Source organism: Hyaena hyaena, unplaced genomic scaffold, assembly GCF_003009895.1.
Source record: "Hyaena hyaena isolate Hyena2069 unplaced genomic scaffold, ASM300989v1 scaffold_156, whole genome shotgun sequence".
NCBI classification, from domain to species: domain Eukaryota; kingdom Metazoa; phylum Chordata; class Mammalia; order Carnivora; family Hyaenidae; genus Hyaena; species Hyaena hyaena.
The window spans coordinates 1,439,620-1,458,184 of record NW_024080788.1 but is presented as its reverse complement, the minus strand read 5'-3'; the positions used below and the strand labels follow the sequence as shown (position 1 = coordinate 1,458,184).

General features: G+C 34.6%; 1 protein-coding gene across 1 annotated transcript in view; it reads right to left on the bottom strand.

Annotated features, from left to right (window-relative positions):
• Positions 1–18,565, bottom strand: part of TTC37 (tetratricopeptide repeat domain 37) — a 92,954-nt gene that overhangs the window by 29,513 nt on the left and 44,876 nt on the right. The window contains exons 29-37 of the mRNA XM_039239380.1: positions 16,357–16,450; positions 13,262–13,339; positions 10,332–10,456; positions 9,428–9,551; positions 8,210–8,431; positions 7,333–7,405; positions 4,716–4,769; positions 4,419–4,530; positions 76–204 (exon numbers count right to left, since the gene is read on the bottom strand). Of these exons, the coding sequence (XP_039095311.1) occupies positions 76–204; positions 4,419–4,530; positions 4,716–4,769; positions 7,333–7,405; positions 8,210–8,431; positions 9,428–9,551; positions 10,332–10,456; positions 13,262–13,339; positions 16,357–16,450 (1,011 nt within the window). The remainder of the gene's footprint in view (positions 1–75; positions 205–4,418; positions 4,531–4,715; positions 4,770–7,332; positions 7,406–8,209; positions 8,432–9,427; positions 9,552–10,331; positions 10,457–13,261; positions 13,340–16,356; positions 16,451–18,565) is intronic.

Sequence of the window (18,565 nt, the reverse complement as noted above, 5' to 3'; positions counted from 1 at the left end):
CACTACCTTTAGACAATATCCTTCTGAGTACTTTACCATGAATTCATCACATATAAAATTCTTTTTTAAACTTACTTGAAGCAGAAACAGCAGATAACAGTGCCAAGTACAAATCCATTCTCTTTGGCTCAGTGTTGTTCACTAGAGCCAGTTTATCATCAGCATGACAGGCTGCCATTAGCCCAGCCCAGACAGCAGGATCACCTAAATATAGGAAATGTAGTAAGAAGCCTTGTTAATATCAATATACTGATGAAAAACTATCAAAAATGAAAGTAAGAGTTTATAAATACCAAAAAATTAAATTAAAAATAAAATAAATTGTATCTCTTGAAAAAAATAATTTTCTTAAAGGAAAACTAATATATACTTCTTTCCAGAAGACATATTACTATATTCATTCTTCAAGATATGCCTTTATTCAAAAATACAGCAGAGGATGAGAAATATCCTATTACGCTCTTCCATGGCCTGTTAGCTCAGCTGCCTACAGTAGTGTACTACTGTGGAAAAGCAGAATCAGATAAAAACAGAGAGGGAGGTAAACCATAAGAGACTCTTAAGTAGAGAGAACAAACTGAGGGTTTCTGGAGGGGAGGTTGAGGGGGGATGGGCTAAATGGGTGATGGGCATTAAGGAAGGCACTTGTGATGAGCACTGCTGTGTTACATGTAAGTGATGATTCACTAAATTCTACTACTGAAGCCAATTTTAAAAAAAGGAAAAGTCAATTTTATTCACTTTCATCAGACACCAAGAAGTCTCAAAGAGACATTTATGTTCATCATTCCATCTCTGTGTTAAAGGTTCAATCATAGGGAAAGCAAGAGAACAGTCTTTCTCAGTTTTTAAGAAAAGTCTGAGTCAAAGGAGAAGCTCAAGACAACTCCATTTTCCTATGTTCTAACAGCCAATCGTAAAAGTCATTTTATCATTCCAAATGAAGCAATTCTATGATTATACGTCTCCTCATCCATTTGATCTTCCCTTCCTTCCTTCACACTATGACAGCTTCTTCTGGGGAGAGGGTGAGGCAGTGGAATGAGGTGACAATAATAGAGAGTATGCAGATAGATGCCTCTTCTTTAGAAAGGTAGTTGTGAAGAGAAAGTGAAAAAGAATTTGGAAGTTTAGAAGAGTTTTTATTTTTTGCTCTTTTAGTTGATAAGTCATATTTTACAGGTCAATATTTGCAGTTAGTCTTGCTATCGTTAAAAACTAATAAAAATTGGGGTGCCTGTGTGGCTGTCGGTTAAGCATCCAACTTAGGCCCAGGTCACAATCTCGCGGTTTGTGGGTTCGAGCCCTCCATCAGGTTCTGTGCAGGCAGCTCAGAGCCTGGAGCCTGTTTCAGATTCTGTGTCTCCCTCTCTCTTTGCTTCTCCCCTGCTCATGCTCTGTCTCTGTCTCAAAAATAAATTAAAAAAATAATAATAAAAATAATTTAAAAATCTCACAAGGGGTGATGGCTAACAATATTGTCATTTAAACAAAAATTTTAGCTTAAGATTTTTTTTTAATGTTTATTTATTTTTAAGAGAGAGGGACAGAGTGTGAGTGGAGGAAGGGCAGAAAGAAAGGGAGACAGAATCCAAAGCAAACTCCAGGCTCTGAACCATCAGAACAGAGTCTGTTGCGGGGCTCAAAGTCACAGACTGTAAGATCATGACCTGAGCCAAACTCAGATGCTTAATTGACTGAGCCATCCAGGCACCCCTTAGCTTAAGTTTCATATTTTTTTCTCACTAACTGCTCCATCTAATATACATCCCTTATTAAATGTCTGAAATGTTTGTCTACTTCATTTGTAGAGGATCAGTATTACTCCTATAATAGTATAAGAATCATTAGAAATCTTAGGCACATAAAAAATTTTTACAAAAAAATTAAATGTATATCACTATATCATAAAATAATTCCTGTCTGAAATAATGACTATTTTAAATAACAAAGGATACAAATTCCAGAATAAGGAAATGGGAACCATTCCTTAGAAGTTATGAGACCTGATGAATGTATAATGAAAAGCATGTAACTAGGTCTCAGATCTGAGTTTTAGGTCTAACAATGCCACTAATTAACTGTGTGCCAGCTTTCTCTTCACCTCAGGACTCATTTTTCTTTCTTTCTTTCTTTCTTTTTTTTTTTTAATGTTTTATTTATTTCTAGGAGAGAGAGAGAGACAGCATGAGCAGGGGAGGGTCAGAAAGAGAGGGAGTCACAGTCTGAAACAGGCTCCAGGCTCTGAGCTGGCAGTCAGCACAGAGCCCGATGCGGGGCTCGAACCCACGAACCGCGAGATCATGACCTAAGCTAAAGTCGGACGCTTAACCAACTAAGCCACCCAGGCGCCCCAGGACTCATTTTTCTATAAAACAAGACAACTGAACTAGATGATGGTTCAAGTCTAACACCAAAAGTTCCAACTGAAATAAACTCAATTTCTCAATTTTTTTGTAGTTTCAAGTTTTTATTTCAATTCCAGTTACTTAATAATTTCTGAACATTGACTTATTCTAAGATTAAGTGAAGAACCCCCTTAGGGATCGTAGGGTATTCTATAGTTTAGATTACAGGAGGGAGGACATGGACATTAGTTGGCAGCAATTTCAAAAGAAATGCTCTTTTCATTTAGTCATCCACAAATATTCAGCAACTCAAATTCCATGTGAAACAAAGTGATAATATAAAAAAATATATACTACAAACCTCATTTTTTTTTCATGTTTATTTTTTAGAGAGATAGACAGAGTGAGAGCAGGGGAGGGGCAGAGAGAGAAGGAGACAAAGACTCTGAAGCAGGCTCGAGGCCCTGAGCTGCCAGCACAGAGCCCGATGCGGGGTTCAAACCCAAGAACCATGAGATCATGAACTGAGCCAAAGTCGGTACTTAACCAACTGAGCCTCCCAGCACCCCCCAGATTTTCTAAATATAGTTTGCTAAAAACATCTTTTAATATCACAGAAGCACTAATCTAGCAGAACTTGGATTTTTTAAAATTCAATTCCATATTCTTGGGATTATATTTAAATTTCTAAAAGGATTCCTTTGAATACCATCTATCAAAACTATACTTTGTTCAACTACAAGGACTAGGTATATACTACTACCCATAATTACAATTATATTTACTTTTATTGGACTCTAAAACCAAGTCTCAAACAGGCACTCATCTTCATCTCTCAGGTGCTGTTTTAAGCATCTTTGAGTATATATTTCTCCAGATAAAATGGGAAAATAAGATCATTATGGAAGACTTTTTAAAAATTTATTGATTTTGAAAGAGAGAGAAAGGAAAAAGTGGGAGAGGGGCAGAAAGACAGGAGGAAAGAGAGAATTCCCAACCAGGCTCCACACTGTTAACACAGTCTGACACAGGGCTCGAACTCATGAACCATGAGATCATGACTGGAGCCAAAATCCAGAGTCAGATGCCTAACTAACTGAGCCACCAGGCACCCCTTGCCTTTTTAAAAAATCCAATACTTTCATGAAAACACCTCTAAAAATCAAAAGTTTATCCAATGTATAACAAGGACAAATCTAAATGTTTAAAGTCTCTTTTTGTTCTATTGCATAAATGAAACAAAGAATAAATAAGATGTTGTTCTGTTTGTTTTTACAAAATAATCTCCAAATTATTAGGTATTTTGCAGTTTAATTAGGATCTTTACAATTTATTATATTGTGAAGAGAACATTGGACTTATTTTGTACCATTTGTTTCCTAACCGCCCCTAGCCAAAAGCAAAAGTATTCTGATCTAAAATGTTTGAAGTGCTCTGCAGGAATAAATTATTTAATGCTATAAGTCATATTAAAAATAATATTATGTAAAAATACACCTCACAAACCCACATTGGTAGGTATTCCAGTCCTCTGGGGCCTTTTCCCAGCAGTGATAACAGAGTATGCTGAAGCAGTCGTATCTACTTCCTCAGTGAACAGTGTGATCAATGGTATACACACGACACAAAGAAGAGCTGGCCCAGGTGAGGCCATCAACTTGGTATTCCAACATTACCACAGAGCCCATCCCCTCTCTTCAAGGAGCTAACTACCCATAAAGATAACTAAAATGACTAAACATGTTCATTAAATAATTTAGCAGCTATAGGTAAACCTCATTAAACCAGACAGATAGAAAACAGAAATAAAACTATTTCATGAAAATACAGAATTCAGATTTTCAATCAAGGGTAATTAAGTATTTTTATGCAGATATTCCTTTCAGCCTGTTTCAAGAACTGATTATCTCTTAATTATCAGAAGCCACATGTAGATAATCAAATAATATGCAAAACCTTATTTTCTTAAAACTCCCATTTATTTCATAAAAATAGAAAGTTTGTACCTATAAGCCACAAATGCAAGACCAACAAAATTTGAATTAATGAAATGTATTATATTATATTCACCTGGAGAAAGAAGAGCTGCTTTCTGAATGGTCTTTAGTGCAATATTTTTTTCAGCTTCTGCTGAACTGGTTCCCATAGCTAACTGATTTACTGCAGTGTACAGTAATGCCTTCTACATAAGAGAAAAAGAAGAGGGTTAACAAATTATCTTTATAGCTCCCTTGACTTTCAAACTGACTAAAAGTAGCACTATATTGGGTACGATGTAACCTCCTAAACCTAGGAAGAAAAACTGTTATTGTTTCATCAGTAATATTTATTAAGTAGGACAGTTCCTTTGTATTGCAAAAAACTAACCTTTCCATGATTTGAGTCCAAAATATGAGCCACGTTTCCTGCTACAGCACCTCCCTATAATAGAAAATACGTATTTAGATAAATGCATAAACATTCACAAATAGTGAAAATTAAGACTGATAATTCTTTCCATTAAATCATTTGAATGAAATCATTTAAATAAAACCAATGAATCATTGGTTTTATCATATTTACAAATTCCAAACTCCAGAAGTATCAATTTGTTACTACTTTAAGAGACAAGTTTAGAGTTTTAGGGAAGAAAATCTTTTCTATTATCTGGTCTTTTAAAATACAAAAAGTTACATAGTTTTATACCAAACACAGGTACATGCTTTCTAACATGTGAAAGACTAAAAGAGAAAAATAGAATCACAAAACTCATCTTAAGGTTCACATGGTTTTACTCCATGAAAATATTAGTATTTCAAAAATTTGTGTAGGTCCTAGTAAAATGAATATCCAAAGTTCAGAGATCCTGAAGCTAATCACTCCTTCAGTAATCAACTGAATACTAAAAATGAGAAATATCTACATATCATAGTTTTTGAAAAGTCTATTTGAAATCCTTAATTTTTAAAAATTCAATTAGATATTTTACCTGGAAAACAAGTGATTTATAAGAATGATTTCATTTTAATTCAGAAATATGCTGTTCTCTTGATTTTGTATTGGAATTGTAGTATCAGAAATGTTTTCCACATCATATTTAGCATATAATGAATGTTAAAAACAAACTTTAAAAATACGTCAATATAAAATAAATCGAATTTGGATTAAAGAGAAAACAACACAGGAGTGCCTGGGTGGCTCAGTTGGTTGGGCGTCCAACTCTTGACTTTGGCTCTCAAATCTTAATCTCACAGTCTGTCAGTTCGAGTCCCATGTTGGGCTCTGCACTAACAGCATGGAGCCTGCTTGTTTTCTGTCTCTGTCTCTCTCTGCCTTTCCCCCACTTGATCTCTTTCTCGCTCTCAAAAATAAATAAATATTAAAAAAAAAAAAACACACAGAAAGTACAAGGAGGATTCAGGAGTTAGATCTGGGATGATCCATCACCACAAACACTGTGATATTACACAAGTTATTTAATATCTACATCTCAAGTGTCCGCTATAAAGTGGACATTAATTGCCACTACTTCATATGGTTGTTGGGATTAAATGACAAAATATATACAGTAGTTGGCACGTAATAAGTACTTTATTCTAGTAAGAATGATGATGTTCTAGGTTCTTTGAACTACCACGTGTGAGAACCAGTAGGAATAAAAAATAAAAACGGACCGCTCCCTCACTCCAGACAATAGAATTATTAGATGTAATAAGGTTCAAAACATATTAGCTACTACCATTATGTTTACCAACTAGTTAAGTAACTCTGAAAGGACTTAGTAACCACATAAGTTAACGAAATAGTTCACAGACTCTTAAAAATATCTGGCTAATGGGGCGGCTGGGTAGCCGGTTAAGCCGGTTAAGCGTCCGACTTTCGCTTAGGTCATGATCTCACGGTTCATGGGTTTGGGCCCCGTGTCGGGGTCCGTGTTGGGCTCTGTGCTGACTGCCAGCTCAGAGTCTGGAGCCTGTTTCAGAGTCTGTGACTCCCTCTCTCTCTGACCCTCCCCTGCTCATGCTGTTTCTCTCTCCTAGAAATAAATAAAACATTAAAAAAAAAATTTTTTTTAAATCTGGCTATTATGAACTAAAATAAAATATATAATCCCTTTTATAGAACATCAATAACTTTAGGGCACCTGGGGAGTTCCGTTGGTTAAGCATCTGACTCTTGGTTTCAGCTCAGATCATGATCTCACAGTTCATGAGTTTGAGTCCTGTGATGGGCTCTGCACTAACCGCATAGAGCTTGCATCGGCTTCTCTCTCCCCCTCTTTCTCTGCTCCTCCCTGGCTCACACTTTTTTTTTTCTCTCTCTCTCTCAAAATAAATAAACTTTAAAAAAAAAAGAATATCAATGACTTCACATTGTGTTTCACATTTTTAGATTTTAAACATTAGCAAAGTTCTAGCTCTTAATTTCTTTTTTTAAAAGATTTTTAAAGTTTACTTTTTTTTTTTGAGAGAGACAAAGCAAGCATAAGCAGGGGAGGGGCAGAGAGAGAGATACAGAGGATTTGCAGCAGGCTCTGTGATGTCAGCACAGACCCCAACACAGGGAACCCATGAACCAGGAGACCATGAGCCAACCTGAAGTCAGACACTTAACCAACTGAGTCACCTAGGCAACCCTCTAGTTTTTAATTTCTTATCTTTAAAGAGCATTTAGATAAAACTATCTTTAGGGATTCAAAAACACAAGAGTTAATTCTCCCTATATGACATCATAAACATAACCTAACCACATAGCCATTAACATAGTTTGTATGTATTCAAAAAAACAAAAGTCCACCCACTTCCATTTATCTTTCAGAATGCCTGCCCAGGACAGTACAACAGTACATGAAAGAAACTCAGTGTACTACTTGTTGAATAACTAATGGAAAATCTAGCTGTATTCGTTATTTCCCAGAACGATAATGCTAATACTTCAAACATTATATTATTTACTACATCACAAATTACTTTATCTTTTTGCCAGAATTTAGAACATTACTCACCTTTGCACTTCGGTGAGTATACTGAGCAACTACCCGGGACAACAGAGACCAAAGAGCAGGATCAGCTGGGTTACTACAGAGATCATCAAAAGCAGAAAGCTTAGAGACGGGAGTCACTTTAACCACAAAAAGTAAAAGCAACCAACATTTTATGTTCAAAATCTTGTTAACATCTAAAACAGGTTCATATTAAGTGTCTATGTGTGAATGAAAGTACTTTAATTTTTAGAAAACACACCTCCTATATACACCAAGAGTGCTTATGAAAATAAGAAGGAAAAAATCAGTAATACAATGATTACAAAGCCATGAGATCTAATTATGAAAAGCTAACAAAATCTAATATGTTGTGTTCAAGGAAAACACAAGGAGATAAAAATTGTGGAAGGAAAACAAAGTACCTTTACAACACTTTACTGCTGAAAGCAAAACAAATAATCACTGTTGCTAGTAATAACAGCTTTCTATTTTCAAAATTTTGAAGACATTAATGAATATTTGAGTGGCCAAAAAATTCCTAAGACCATCCAAGTGAACAGTATCGGATAACAAATGGGCAATACCACAAGCTTAAGCATAAATATGGGCAAAAATAAATAAATAAAAGAATAATGGCTTCTTTATTAAAATAAGGTTCAGGCCTTAACCTGAGTAAGTGCAAAATTTCTGTTCTCTTATCTCCTTATCAACCGAATTAAAAAAAACATATTTATAGATGAAATAATGTGTATGGTTAGTTGCCTGTCCCTAAGTGCAATTTCATAAAACCACATTCTGGTTTTCAAGTATATTTTATATTTATATTTATATTCCCAATGTCAAGCATAAATAAGCTCCTTAACTATAGTTACTCCAAGTTCACAAGCATGGAACTTACCTGTGAACAGCTTTAGATGCCTGTCTCTGCACTGCCACACTGCGGCCTTGTAGGGCATAAATTGCTGATGAAAGAAGGCACTTGTGATATTCACTGTCTTTCTGTTTGATGTGCTTCAGTAATTCATTAAGTGCTGCTTTTGACAGCGTTGGATCCTGCATTGTCAAACCTAGAGCACACAAGGCTTGAAGGCTTTCTGCAGTTGGTTCCTTTAAGATAGAGCTGTAAACATTTTTAATTGTCTATTAGCCAAAGTACACTAGTCTTTAAGTGTTAAAACATATTTAACATTTAATAGGAAAGCAATTTACTTAAAGAGTCACCAAACTAAGCCCAGCTTTAAGATAATTATAAAACAGACTCCTGAGCTTCTAGGGACAGCAATTTCCCAAAATGTCTAAAGTGTTAAAAATACCAAGGGCCTTTCACAGTGCAACAGCCAAATTTCTTTTCTGTTCATTATATTTAAGTTTTAAAAACAAATATAAATAGTGTTTTGTGGTTTGGGTTTTAGATAAATTCACCATATAACCATGTAAATAACCATAGATATCATCGGCTGTTATTTTATTAATTTATTCTAAAAATAAATATTTATTTATTTTGAGAGAAAGAGGGAGAGAGAGTGTGAGCAGGAAACAGGCAGAGAGAGAGAGAGGGAGAGGGAGAGGGAGAATCCCAAGCAGACTCCATACTCAGCAGAAGCCTGACACGGGGCTCGAACTCATGATCATGAAATCACAATCTGAGCAGAAATCAAGGGCTGGGCGCTTAACCAGTTGAGCCACCCCAGTGCCTCTGCTATAATTTTTTTTTAAGTTTTAATTTTAAATGAAATTTTTATTTTATCAGTTTAATTTGAACAAGAAAGAGGAAGAAATCTCTTTGGGGACCAAAGAGGCCAACAGATAAAGCCAGTTAGAAATGCCTTCATTAATGTTTTAAGATCCTATTAGATCAAGTGATCAATGACTCTTTTAAACAAAAAATAATACACACACAGTACAGGATGTTTTGAAGGACTGGGTGGATCCAGAGCTAAGAATTAAGCCATGATCTCCAGTTCCACCTTGGTTATCAGTTCACAACTGGTTCAGTCTAATCCTTTTTGTTCACTGAAAGGATCCAATATTAAAAGCTTCATGTTACACTGTTCTAAATTTTAATTCAATGTTTAAGTATCTGGTCTTGTTAAGTGTTGATGTCAACTATACATACCATTTAAATAGCAATGTCTTGGCTACGTCCATTTTTCCCTGTTTATACTCCGTTATTGCCAGAGCTGTCAAGATATGCGCTTTATCCTGCTCTGATTCAACAATAGACAAGGCTCTTTCATAGGCTATTACATAGAGTTGGAAACAGAAACAAAACAATATAAACACAATCCTGGTTGACAAATAGTGAGATTTCTCCCTTTCTAATCTTATTTTTTTAAGGTCTAACTATAATAACATGTTATTTTCCCTTATTTTCAAGTGGACAGAACAAACATTTATAATAATCTAACATGGTTTAGCTGGTCCAAAGTGATATTGGGCATATTATTAGGGTTATTATGGAACATCCCCCAACTTCTATTTTTCTAGGGAACTCTTTAAGAGATGTGAAGACCCGTAGCCATTGAGATATCATGAAAATTCTCACATGCATACAGTAACTCCATCAGATTATAGATACTTAAAGTGAGTTGCACACATATAGGTTGGGTCTTATATGGACTCAATGAGCATTTTTGGAGAAAATAAAAACACACTATTACTAACAATGGTCAAGGTCTTCATTTATCAGAAATTGACATTTAAGCAAATACCTATTTTCAAATGGTAACTCATATATCTACCTTAAACTTGGGCCTCAGTTTCCTCATGTAAATAATAAAGATAAATACTCAGCTCAGAACACTGCTGTGAGGACTATTCATCATAATAATGTATTAAGTGAAGGAACATAAAAAAAGTACCCAGTGCCATTCCTGGTTACTAGTTGGATTTTAATAAACATTACAAGCCCTATTCCCATTTCAATGTTCCATCTTCCTATATGTAAGTTTGTTGTGATTAAATTCCACTCAGCCCTAGAAAATGAAGATGTGTCCTTAAGCATCAAGCAACATACTCACCTTTGCTGCTTTCCTTATATAGACCTTTCATAAATAAAGCCAATGCAAAACCTATGATGTCTTCTAACTCTTCAAGAGGTGTTGACTTAAAAGCCTGGATAGCTTTATCATATTCACCAATGGAACTAAGAAACAAAACAAAACTTATTTTTAATATTAAAACAAATTTTGGCTTATATCATAGAAATACAAAGAGATACTAAGGTTTTTTTAATACCTTGACCTACCTCATCTATCACTGTTAAAGCTATTGAAAAGATAAAATAAAAGGTGTATCGTTTATTTCAAATAAGATGTACTGGGATAATTTAATTTTACAATCTGCTTCCTTTAAATGACATGTGAAAGTGATTAGTTCTGCTAAATTACACCGTCTTTCTTATTAACAAACTTGAACTAAAATACCAAGCAAAAAAAATAATTTCAAGTTGACATGTATACAGAACTCTTTAAGCTAAATATGTGGGTTGAATATTACCCTGTGGGTATGGTCTGAACATCTTTGACAAGCTTAACTAAAGTTATAAAATATCTAGACAAAATCAAACCTAGCCTTTGTGTAAACTGTTTACCTGCACATCCATTTTTTTTTTTGAAAGTATAAAGATACACTAAATTCCACAGACAAAACTATATTATCTTTTCTGTATTTAATAGAAAGAAAAGTAAAAATTGTTATATATGATAAATGTACAATAACATTTTAATAACAAAAATAATTATTTAAAAATGAAGAGAAGCTGTCACCACCTGGAAATGATGCACTATATCTTTGAGATTCTTATTTCTGGAATCCATCACTATAATCACAAGCTGTTTCTATTTTTAATGCGTTATTGGAAATCTTTTTAGAAAATCCTTTTAATCTTAAGGAGTGTGTGTGGGAGCTAAAAATATAATCTCTGATTCCAAAATTAGTCTCATAGAGGTGAAAGATTTTAAAAAGCAAAAAATTTAAAAATTTTTTAAATAAAAAACTCAAATTTTGATAAATATTTTGATGAAGGAAAGAGGGCTGCCTTTAATTGTTTATGGATACATACATATATTATTTTCTAAAATAAACACTATCTTCAAACATGTGATTATTTTTGTAGAGAAAAGAACTAGAAAGGGCACAAGGTGCTTCAACTTTACTTGTAAATTTTTCTTTGAAAAAAAAAAAAAACCCACCCTGAAGACAATAGACAGTTTTAAGATCTGTTATATTTGAGCAATACTATTCATTAAGTTATGTTCTATACTATTACTACATTTGCATGTTTAATATATTTCATAATAAAACAAATTCAAAAGACCATCTATTTTCAATAGGAGATAGAGATTTTCTTCTAAAATATTTACATCAAAACTAAAGAGAACAGATACTTGTTCCATAGCTCTTTCTACTTATCTTTGGCTACAACAAAATCTTAGAAATAAGATTACCTTGGGGCACCTGGGTTAGCTCAGTCAATTAAGTGTCCGACTTCGGCTCAGGTCATCATCTCGCAGTTTGTGGGTTCAAGCCCCGCGTCGGGCTCTGTGCTGACAGCCAGCTCAGAGCCTGTAGCCTGTTTCAGATTCTGTGTCTCCCTCTCTCTCTGACCCTCCCCTACTAAGGCTGTCTGTCTGTCTGTCTCAGAAATAAATAAAACTTTTAAGAAAAGGAAAGAAAGAAAGAAAGAAAGAAAGAAAGAAAGAAAGAAAGAAAGAAAGAAAGAAAGAAAAAGAAAGAAAGAAAGAAAGAAAGAAAGAAAGAAAGAAAGAAAGAAAAAGAAAGAAAGAAAGAAAGAAAGAAAGAAAGAAAGAAAGAAAGAAAGAAAGGGAGAGAGAGAGATTACCTGATACATAGTATCTTCCTGTCTATGGATAAGATTCAGTTTCACCATTATAAAGGAAATAGCTGGCTACCTCAGATCTCTACTATATATCTTTAAAAGATGTAGGCACTATCCTCAAAATACCAAACTACAGTTCTGATCGTTCAACAATTTGGGGGCAGTTCGCAGCTTGAGGAACACTTCCCTAACTAAAGCCAAAAAGCTTCCCCCCATAACACTTCTATTCTCCAAACCTAATTCTATTCTCTAAAATACCTAGGTTTTAATCTTTTTTTAAAATTCTTTTTAGGTCAAAAGTCTTTGAGAATCTGAAGAAAGCTATATGGCTCTCTCTCCATCCCAAAATGCACGTACACAAAAAAATTTCTGTAGTTGTGTTTATTTATTTTTTTAATGTTTATTTATTTTTGAGAGAGAGACAGGGAGAGCACGAGCAGAGGAGGGGCACAGAGAGAGGGGGGACACAGAATCTGAAGCAGGCTCCAAGCTCTGAGCTGAGAGCTCAGAGCCCAATGCAGGACTTGAATCCACAAATCGCGAGACCATGACCTGAGGAAATCGGACGCTTAATCAACTGAGGCACCCTTTTGTAAAATTTTAAAAAGGGTATTTTTTTTTTTTTATGAAGGAAAGAGGGCTGGTTACCTCAGATTGTTTACGGATACATACATATATTAACTATTTAATATTAATTATATATATTTATATAACGTATGTAATACAAACATTAATACATATATTAATGGATCTCTAATGTCTATTCCCAATGTAAATATACACAGCAAGCAAATCAGAATAAATCCAGTTCCTCTTCCAATTAACTAGGGTTCTACTATAACAGACAGCACCTCCTCTCTTTGAAATGTTCTCTTGTATACTCCACAACCATCAGTTCTAAATCTGCTTCTCACTAAAGCACAGTGCCGTTACAGAACAGGAACTATTAACACAGTCCAGTATTGAGGGAATTATGTACCAGGGGAGATCATCATCAGCCCACTCATCTCTACATGTGCCACTACTCTGAAAATTCAACCTCAGTAGTCCTGTAGCTTTCATCAGAAAAATCTAAGAGTCACAGAAACAATGGGAAAAAAATATGCTCACCATAACAATCTGCCATAATTTCTAACTGTAACATTATAAGTATCTTGGTCTTCTGCACTTTGTAACAGTAACATTCCTCTAAAAAAAAAAAAAAGGACAGGCATTTTATTTTTTTATTTATTTTTTTTTACAGTGAAAACCACTTTTATTTTTTTTCTTAAAGTTCTTTTTTTTTTTTTTTACAAATAGTTTATTGTCAAATTAGTTTCCACATAACACCCAGTGCTCATCCCCACAAGTGCCCTCCTCCATGCCCCTCCCCCCCTCCTCCCCTCATCCATTAGTCCTCAGTTTTTGTCAGCATTCAAGAGTCTCTCATGGTTTGCCTCTCTCCCTTTCCCCCACCATTTCCCCCCTTCTTCTCCCCCTTTTTCCTCAGTTAAGTTCCTCCTAATCCTCCTATACGTGTAAACATATGGTATTTGTCCTTCTCTGCCTGACTTATTTCGCTCAGCAGAACACCCTCAAGGTCCATCCATGTTGCTACACATGGCCAGATTTCATTGTTTCTCATTGCCATGGAGTATTCCATCGTATAGATAAACCACATCTTCTTGATCCATTCATCTGTTGATGGACACATAGGCTCTTTCCATGCTTTAGCTATTGTGGAGAGTGCTGCTATGAACATTGGGGTACATGTGCTCCTATGCCTCAGCATTTCTGTATCCCTTGGGTAAATTCCTAGCAGTGCTATTGCTGGGTCCTAGGGGAGTTCTATTGTTAGTTTCCTGAGGAACCTCCACACTGTTTTCCAGAGGGGCTGTACCAGTTTACATTCCCACCAACAGTGTAGGAAGGTGCCCGTTTCTCCACATCCTCGCCAGCATCTAGAGTTCTCTGATTTTCTCATTGTAGCCACTCTGACTGGCATGAGGTGGTATCTCAGTGTGGTTTTGATTTGTATTTCCCTGATGAGGAGGGATGCTGAGCATCGTTTCATGTGTCTGTTGGCCATCTGGATGAAGGACAGGCATTTTAAATTAACTATGTGTAATAGCATTCTTTTAGTCTTACTCTTCTTCTTTAACTGAATCTACAGATTTTTATTTTCTTCATTTAATTCTGTTAATTCTTTAATCCCAATTATAACAACTTTCATATATTAGTAAGTTGGTACAATAAAAACACTTCATATTTAGATTTTAGACTGTCAAGAAAGGAACTTTAATAAGGTGATCTCTTAGTAAGTGAAATCATTTATCACACTTGAGTTTTAGATATTCCAAAAAATTTAACCTAAATACAGGAAACAATGGTGTCACTCACTATTTTAAGTTTTGACATTATCTCTAGTATACAGCAACAATCTTAAAAATATTTATATACTTGTAGTTTAAGTTAGAAACCCAGGAAATTGAGTGCTTTCATGTGCCCTTACCTGTTACTTATAGAAAATATTTCATCAATACTTATTTAAGAAAGAAAAGATTCATCAGGAGTCCCTAAAGGCTTATAATAAATACATCAATATGTGACATGCCTCATTTTTATCTTCTTGTGTTCAGTCCCCTTTGGCAAGCAGAAAAATGTCTTAACTAATAGGAGTTGGATATTTAGTAAGTTTTTAAATTTTATTTTTCCTTTAAAAAGGATGATCTAGGGAGAAACACCCAAGTGATGTTACATGAAAAACAAATATTTGCCAAAGAAGTCTAAGACAGTACTACACAGTATTATTATACTATAATGGTTAGATTTATACCTAATTTGTGGTCTCAAGCCTCAAATACTTGTCTAAGGCAGAAAACAACGGCAGTGATCAGTCAAGAAGATTGGTGCATATCCATATGACTGTGGAGTGGCTATTTTAAGTTGAAGGTGTAACTAGTTGCTAGTTTCACAATATTTGCGATTAAAGTTATATACAAAAAAACAGCAAGCACTCCAAAGTTAATCTTATTTGTGTAAAAATCCTGCTCACCGTTGTATTCTACCATATTTCTACAGTTTGTTTACTAAGCTTATCATGACATTGAAAGACATAGAAATGAGGCTTTTCATAAATTCCCACATATACCTGAAAAAAATAACTTCTTGATTACATAGCCTCCGGTACCACCTAGTGATGACTCCTTTGAACTACTAAGAGATCCATGAAAGGGCATGGCAAGGACACCTCAATGACTTTTTTTCTGACCAAGTTTCTTCTAGGTATCTTTTTTTATATTTAGGGCAATGATACATGCAATTAGGTCTTTTAACTTTTCATCTAGTATTCCCAGCATTAAGAGTCATTTTCTTATTCACCAATCAATTAATGTGCAGAGAATAAACCTTCCAGTTGATTTCATTGCCTACCACCTCCTTGGTTGGTCATTTCACTCGAGCACACTGCCCTTGTTTTTTCAACATGCCAAGTTCACTCCTGTTTCAGAGCACTTGCTCTCACTGTTCATTCTGCCTGGAATACTGTTACCCTCTTGAATGGCTTACAGCCTCACTTCATTCAAGCCAAGCCTCAACTGCCTCTTTAGTAAACCTATTACTCACTAAATCTGTCTCAAATTCGATGCCTGCCTCTCTACCCCATTTTGATTTTCTTTCTTAGCAATTATTACCATTACAGGCGTTTATAAGTTTATCATACATCTCCTCACCACCAGGTCAGAAGCTCCATGAGAATGGAGCCTGTGTCTGTTTTATTTCACTGCTCAAGTGTCATTGTCAAGGACAATGCTTGGCACACAGCAGTTCAAAAACTATGTACTGAATGAATAAAATATAGTAGATCTTAAAGTGATTCAGACAAGTATATTATAATGTTCTCATTTCTCCTCTGAATGAACCTACATATTTTTTAAATAAAGCTAAACAAGTCTAAAGAGACAGATTTTTCTAAAACAAAATCTGGGAGACTTTTCAGTTTGATTTTGCTTTTTTCTCCTGTGTCTCTCTCTCTCCAGTTGAGCAACAGAAACCAAAAAAATATAGCTGAAAATTTAAAACTGCATCTTTAAAAATGTGATAATAGATAATGAGAGACCAGTAAAGGAATCAGAACATTTGTTTAGTACCTTCTTCACCAACTATAAATAAATTTTAAAAAGCCAAGGGATAAATAGAGATCACTTTTAATTAAATATAGAGTTTACCTTTGGTATGCATCTGCTGCTTCTTTTTTCAGTTGTAGATGTTCATTTAAGTAACCCAACATTGTGAAAGCTGGAGCATAATTCTGAATTCTTTCTGGAAATCCAAAAATATCTTTTTATTACATGTGCATGCTGGTTATATTTGTAAAATGTTAGTCTTATTTTCAATACCTTTAACACCAGGTTATTTCTTGAGATCAGTGCTATTAAGAATAGTCTCATTTTTATCTTGACTATAAAATACTAGCAATCATTTTGTAACTGTTTTAAGTTATTGAATATTTTATAATGATTTATAGTTTCTAGTTATGCTTTAAAGTCTAAACATTGTTATCCACAAAGGTGTCATAATTTGAAATTGTAGCTTATGTTAACACTAGTCACGAAATTTATAAGGAAAATCAGTTCTGTGGCTAATCACTTAATCTTTCCTGCAATTTTTTCAGTTCTGTTCCAATTTCTATGTGTTTTTAAAAATTTAATTCAGTACTGTACAGTAGAAACAGGATACTTTGGGCACTTTCAATGCAGAATTTTGAAATTTTACTGTCAAAAAGCACCATGTATTTACTAATGCACAAAAAAGAATGAAATATATCTGATTTATTTAAAAGTAGTATTGGGAGGGGTGCCTGGGTGGCTCAGTTGATTAAGTGTTCAACTTCAGCTCAGGGCATGATCTCATGGTTTATGAGTTCAAGGCCTGCACTGGGCTCTGTGCTGACAACTCAGAGCCTAGACCCTGCTTCAGATTCTGTTTCCCTCTCTCTCTGCCTCTCCACTGCACACACGCTCACTTGTTCTCTCTCTCAAAAATAAACATTAAAAAAAGTTTTTTTAATAGTAGCATTGGGAAACAATCCAAATTTTGTAGAAAGCTAAATATTTACCTCTCTGTGTAAATCCTTTATAAATGTTACCCATTCTTATAGAAACTTACCAATAAAACTTACTATCCATACACTCTCACAGAGACTTTAGATATTTATTGGAGTCATTCATTTTGGCAAACCACATAAGATGTTAGTGCTCTGAAGTGCTGATGTTTATAAACTAACTGCTTTCCACTCAAGTATCCCAGGCCCAATGCAAGAAGAGTATTACAATCCTCTCCATACCTATGATGACAAATGTTCTCTTCTGTTTATCAGTTTATCTGATTCTTCCTAATATTAAACTACCCATATGCCTGCTTAAACTTCTTTCTCCTTTATTAGAATTTTGTCAAGGTTTAAATAAAAGACCAGCAAAACTAACATTTCTTGAGCATCCAATGTACTTTGCATATCATTTTGTATAAATCATCCCATTTAAACTCTAAGCAATAGGAACTTTTAAGATTATAGATGAGCAAACTAAACTCAGTTTAGTAATTATGATCAAGGTTTCATCAAAGCTAAGAGGAAAAGAAGAGATTAAAAGCCGCTGGTGGTTTTCCACAGTCCACCTCCCATCACCACAAGTGCACTCCTGAATTAAGTGCCACCTATCTCACCCACCTTCCCTCCAGTAACCATCAGTTTGTTCTGTATAGTTAAGAGTGTGTTTCTTGGTTTGTCACCTCTCTTGTTTTTTAAACCTTGCTAATTTGTTTTGTTTCTTAAATTCCACATATGAGTGAAATCATATGGTATCTGTCTTTCTTCTTTGACTTCTTTGACTCTATTTTTTTCTGTTTGACTTATTTCAGTTATTTGACTTACTAAACTCTAGCTCCATCCATGTTGCTACAAATGACAAGATTAAACTGGTAATAAAACTAGTAGTTTTATTAAGGAAGAAAGGAAATTTTTACAATAGATGGTTAATGAAACTTCACCATTCTGTCCTTTTCCTAAGCCTCTACGTCTTTTTCCAGTATTTTGAAGAAAAATCAGGTGTTAAAGTGGGTGATTAAACACACTAATTTGGAATTTAAAGCATATTATCTCATTTAATTTTTACATCTCTACCACCTAGATATTATTAACTCTATTCCAAAGTTAATATTAACCTTCTATTAACCTTCTACTGCAAGGTTAATAGAAGTTAAAAGAAGTAAAATTCTTGACCTAACACTGTAGAGAAATAAATGGAAGAGACAGAACAGCAACAACTCAGGCCTATTATGTTCCAAAATGCTTTGGTCTACAACATGGAAATCAGTTTTACTGTCATCATCAGCAATTTTCATCTTTAAAAGTCCTTATATAATTTGAAAAGGAGACTA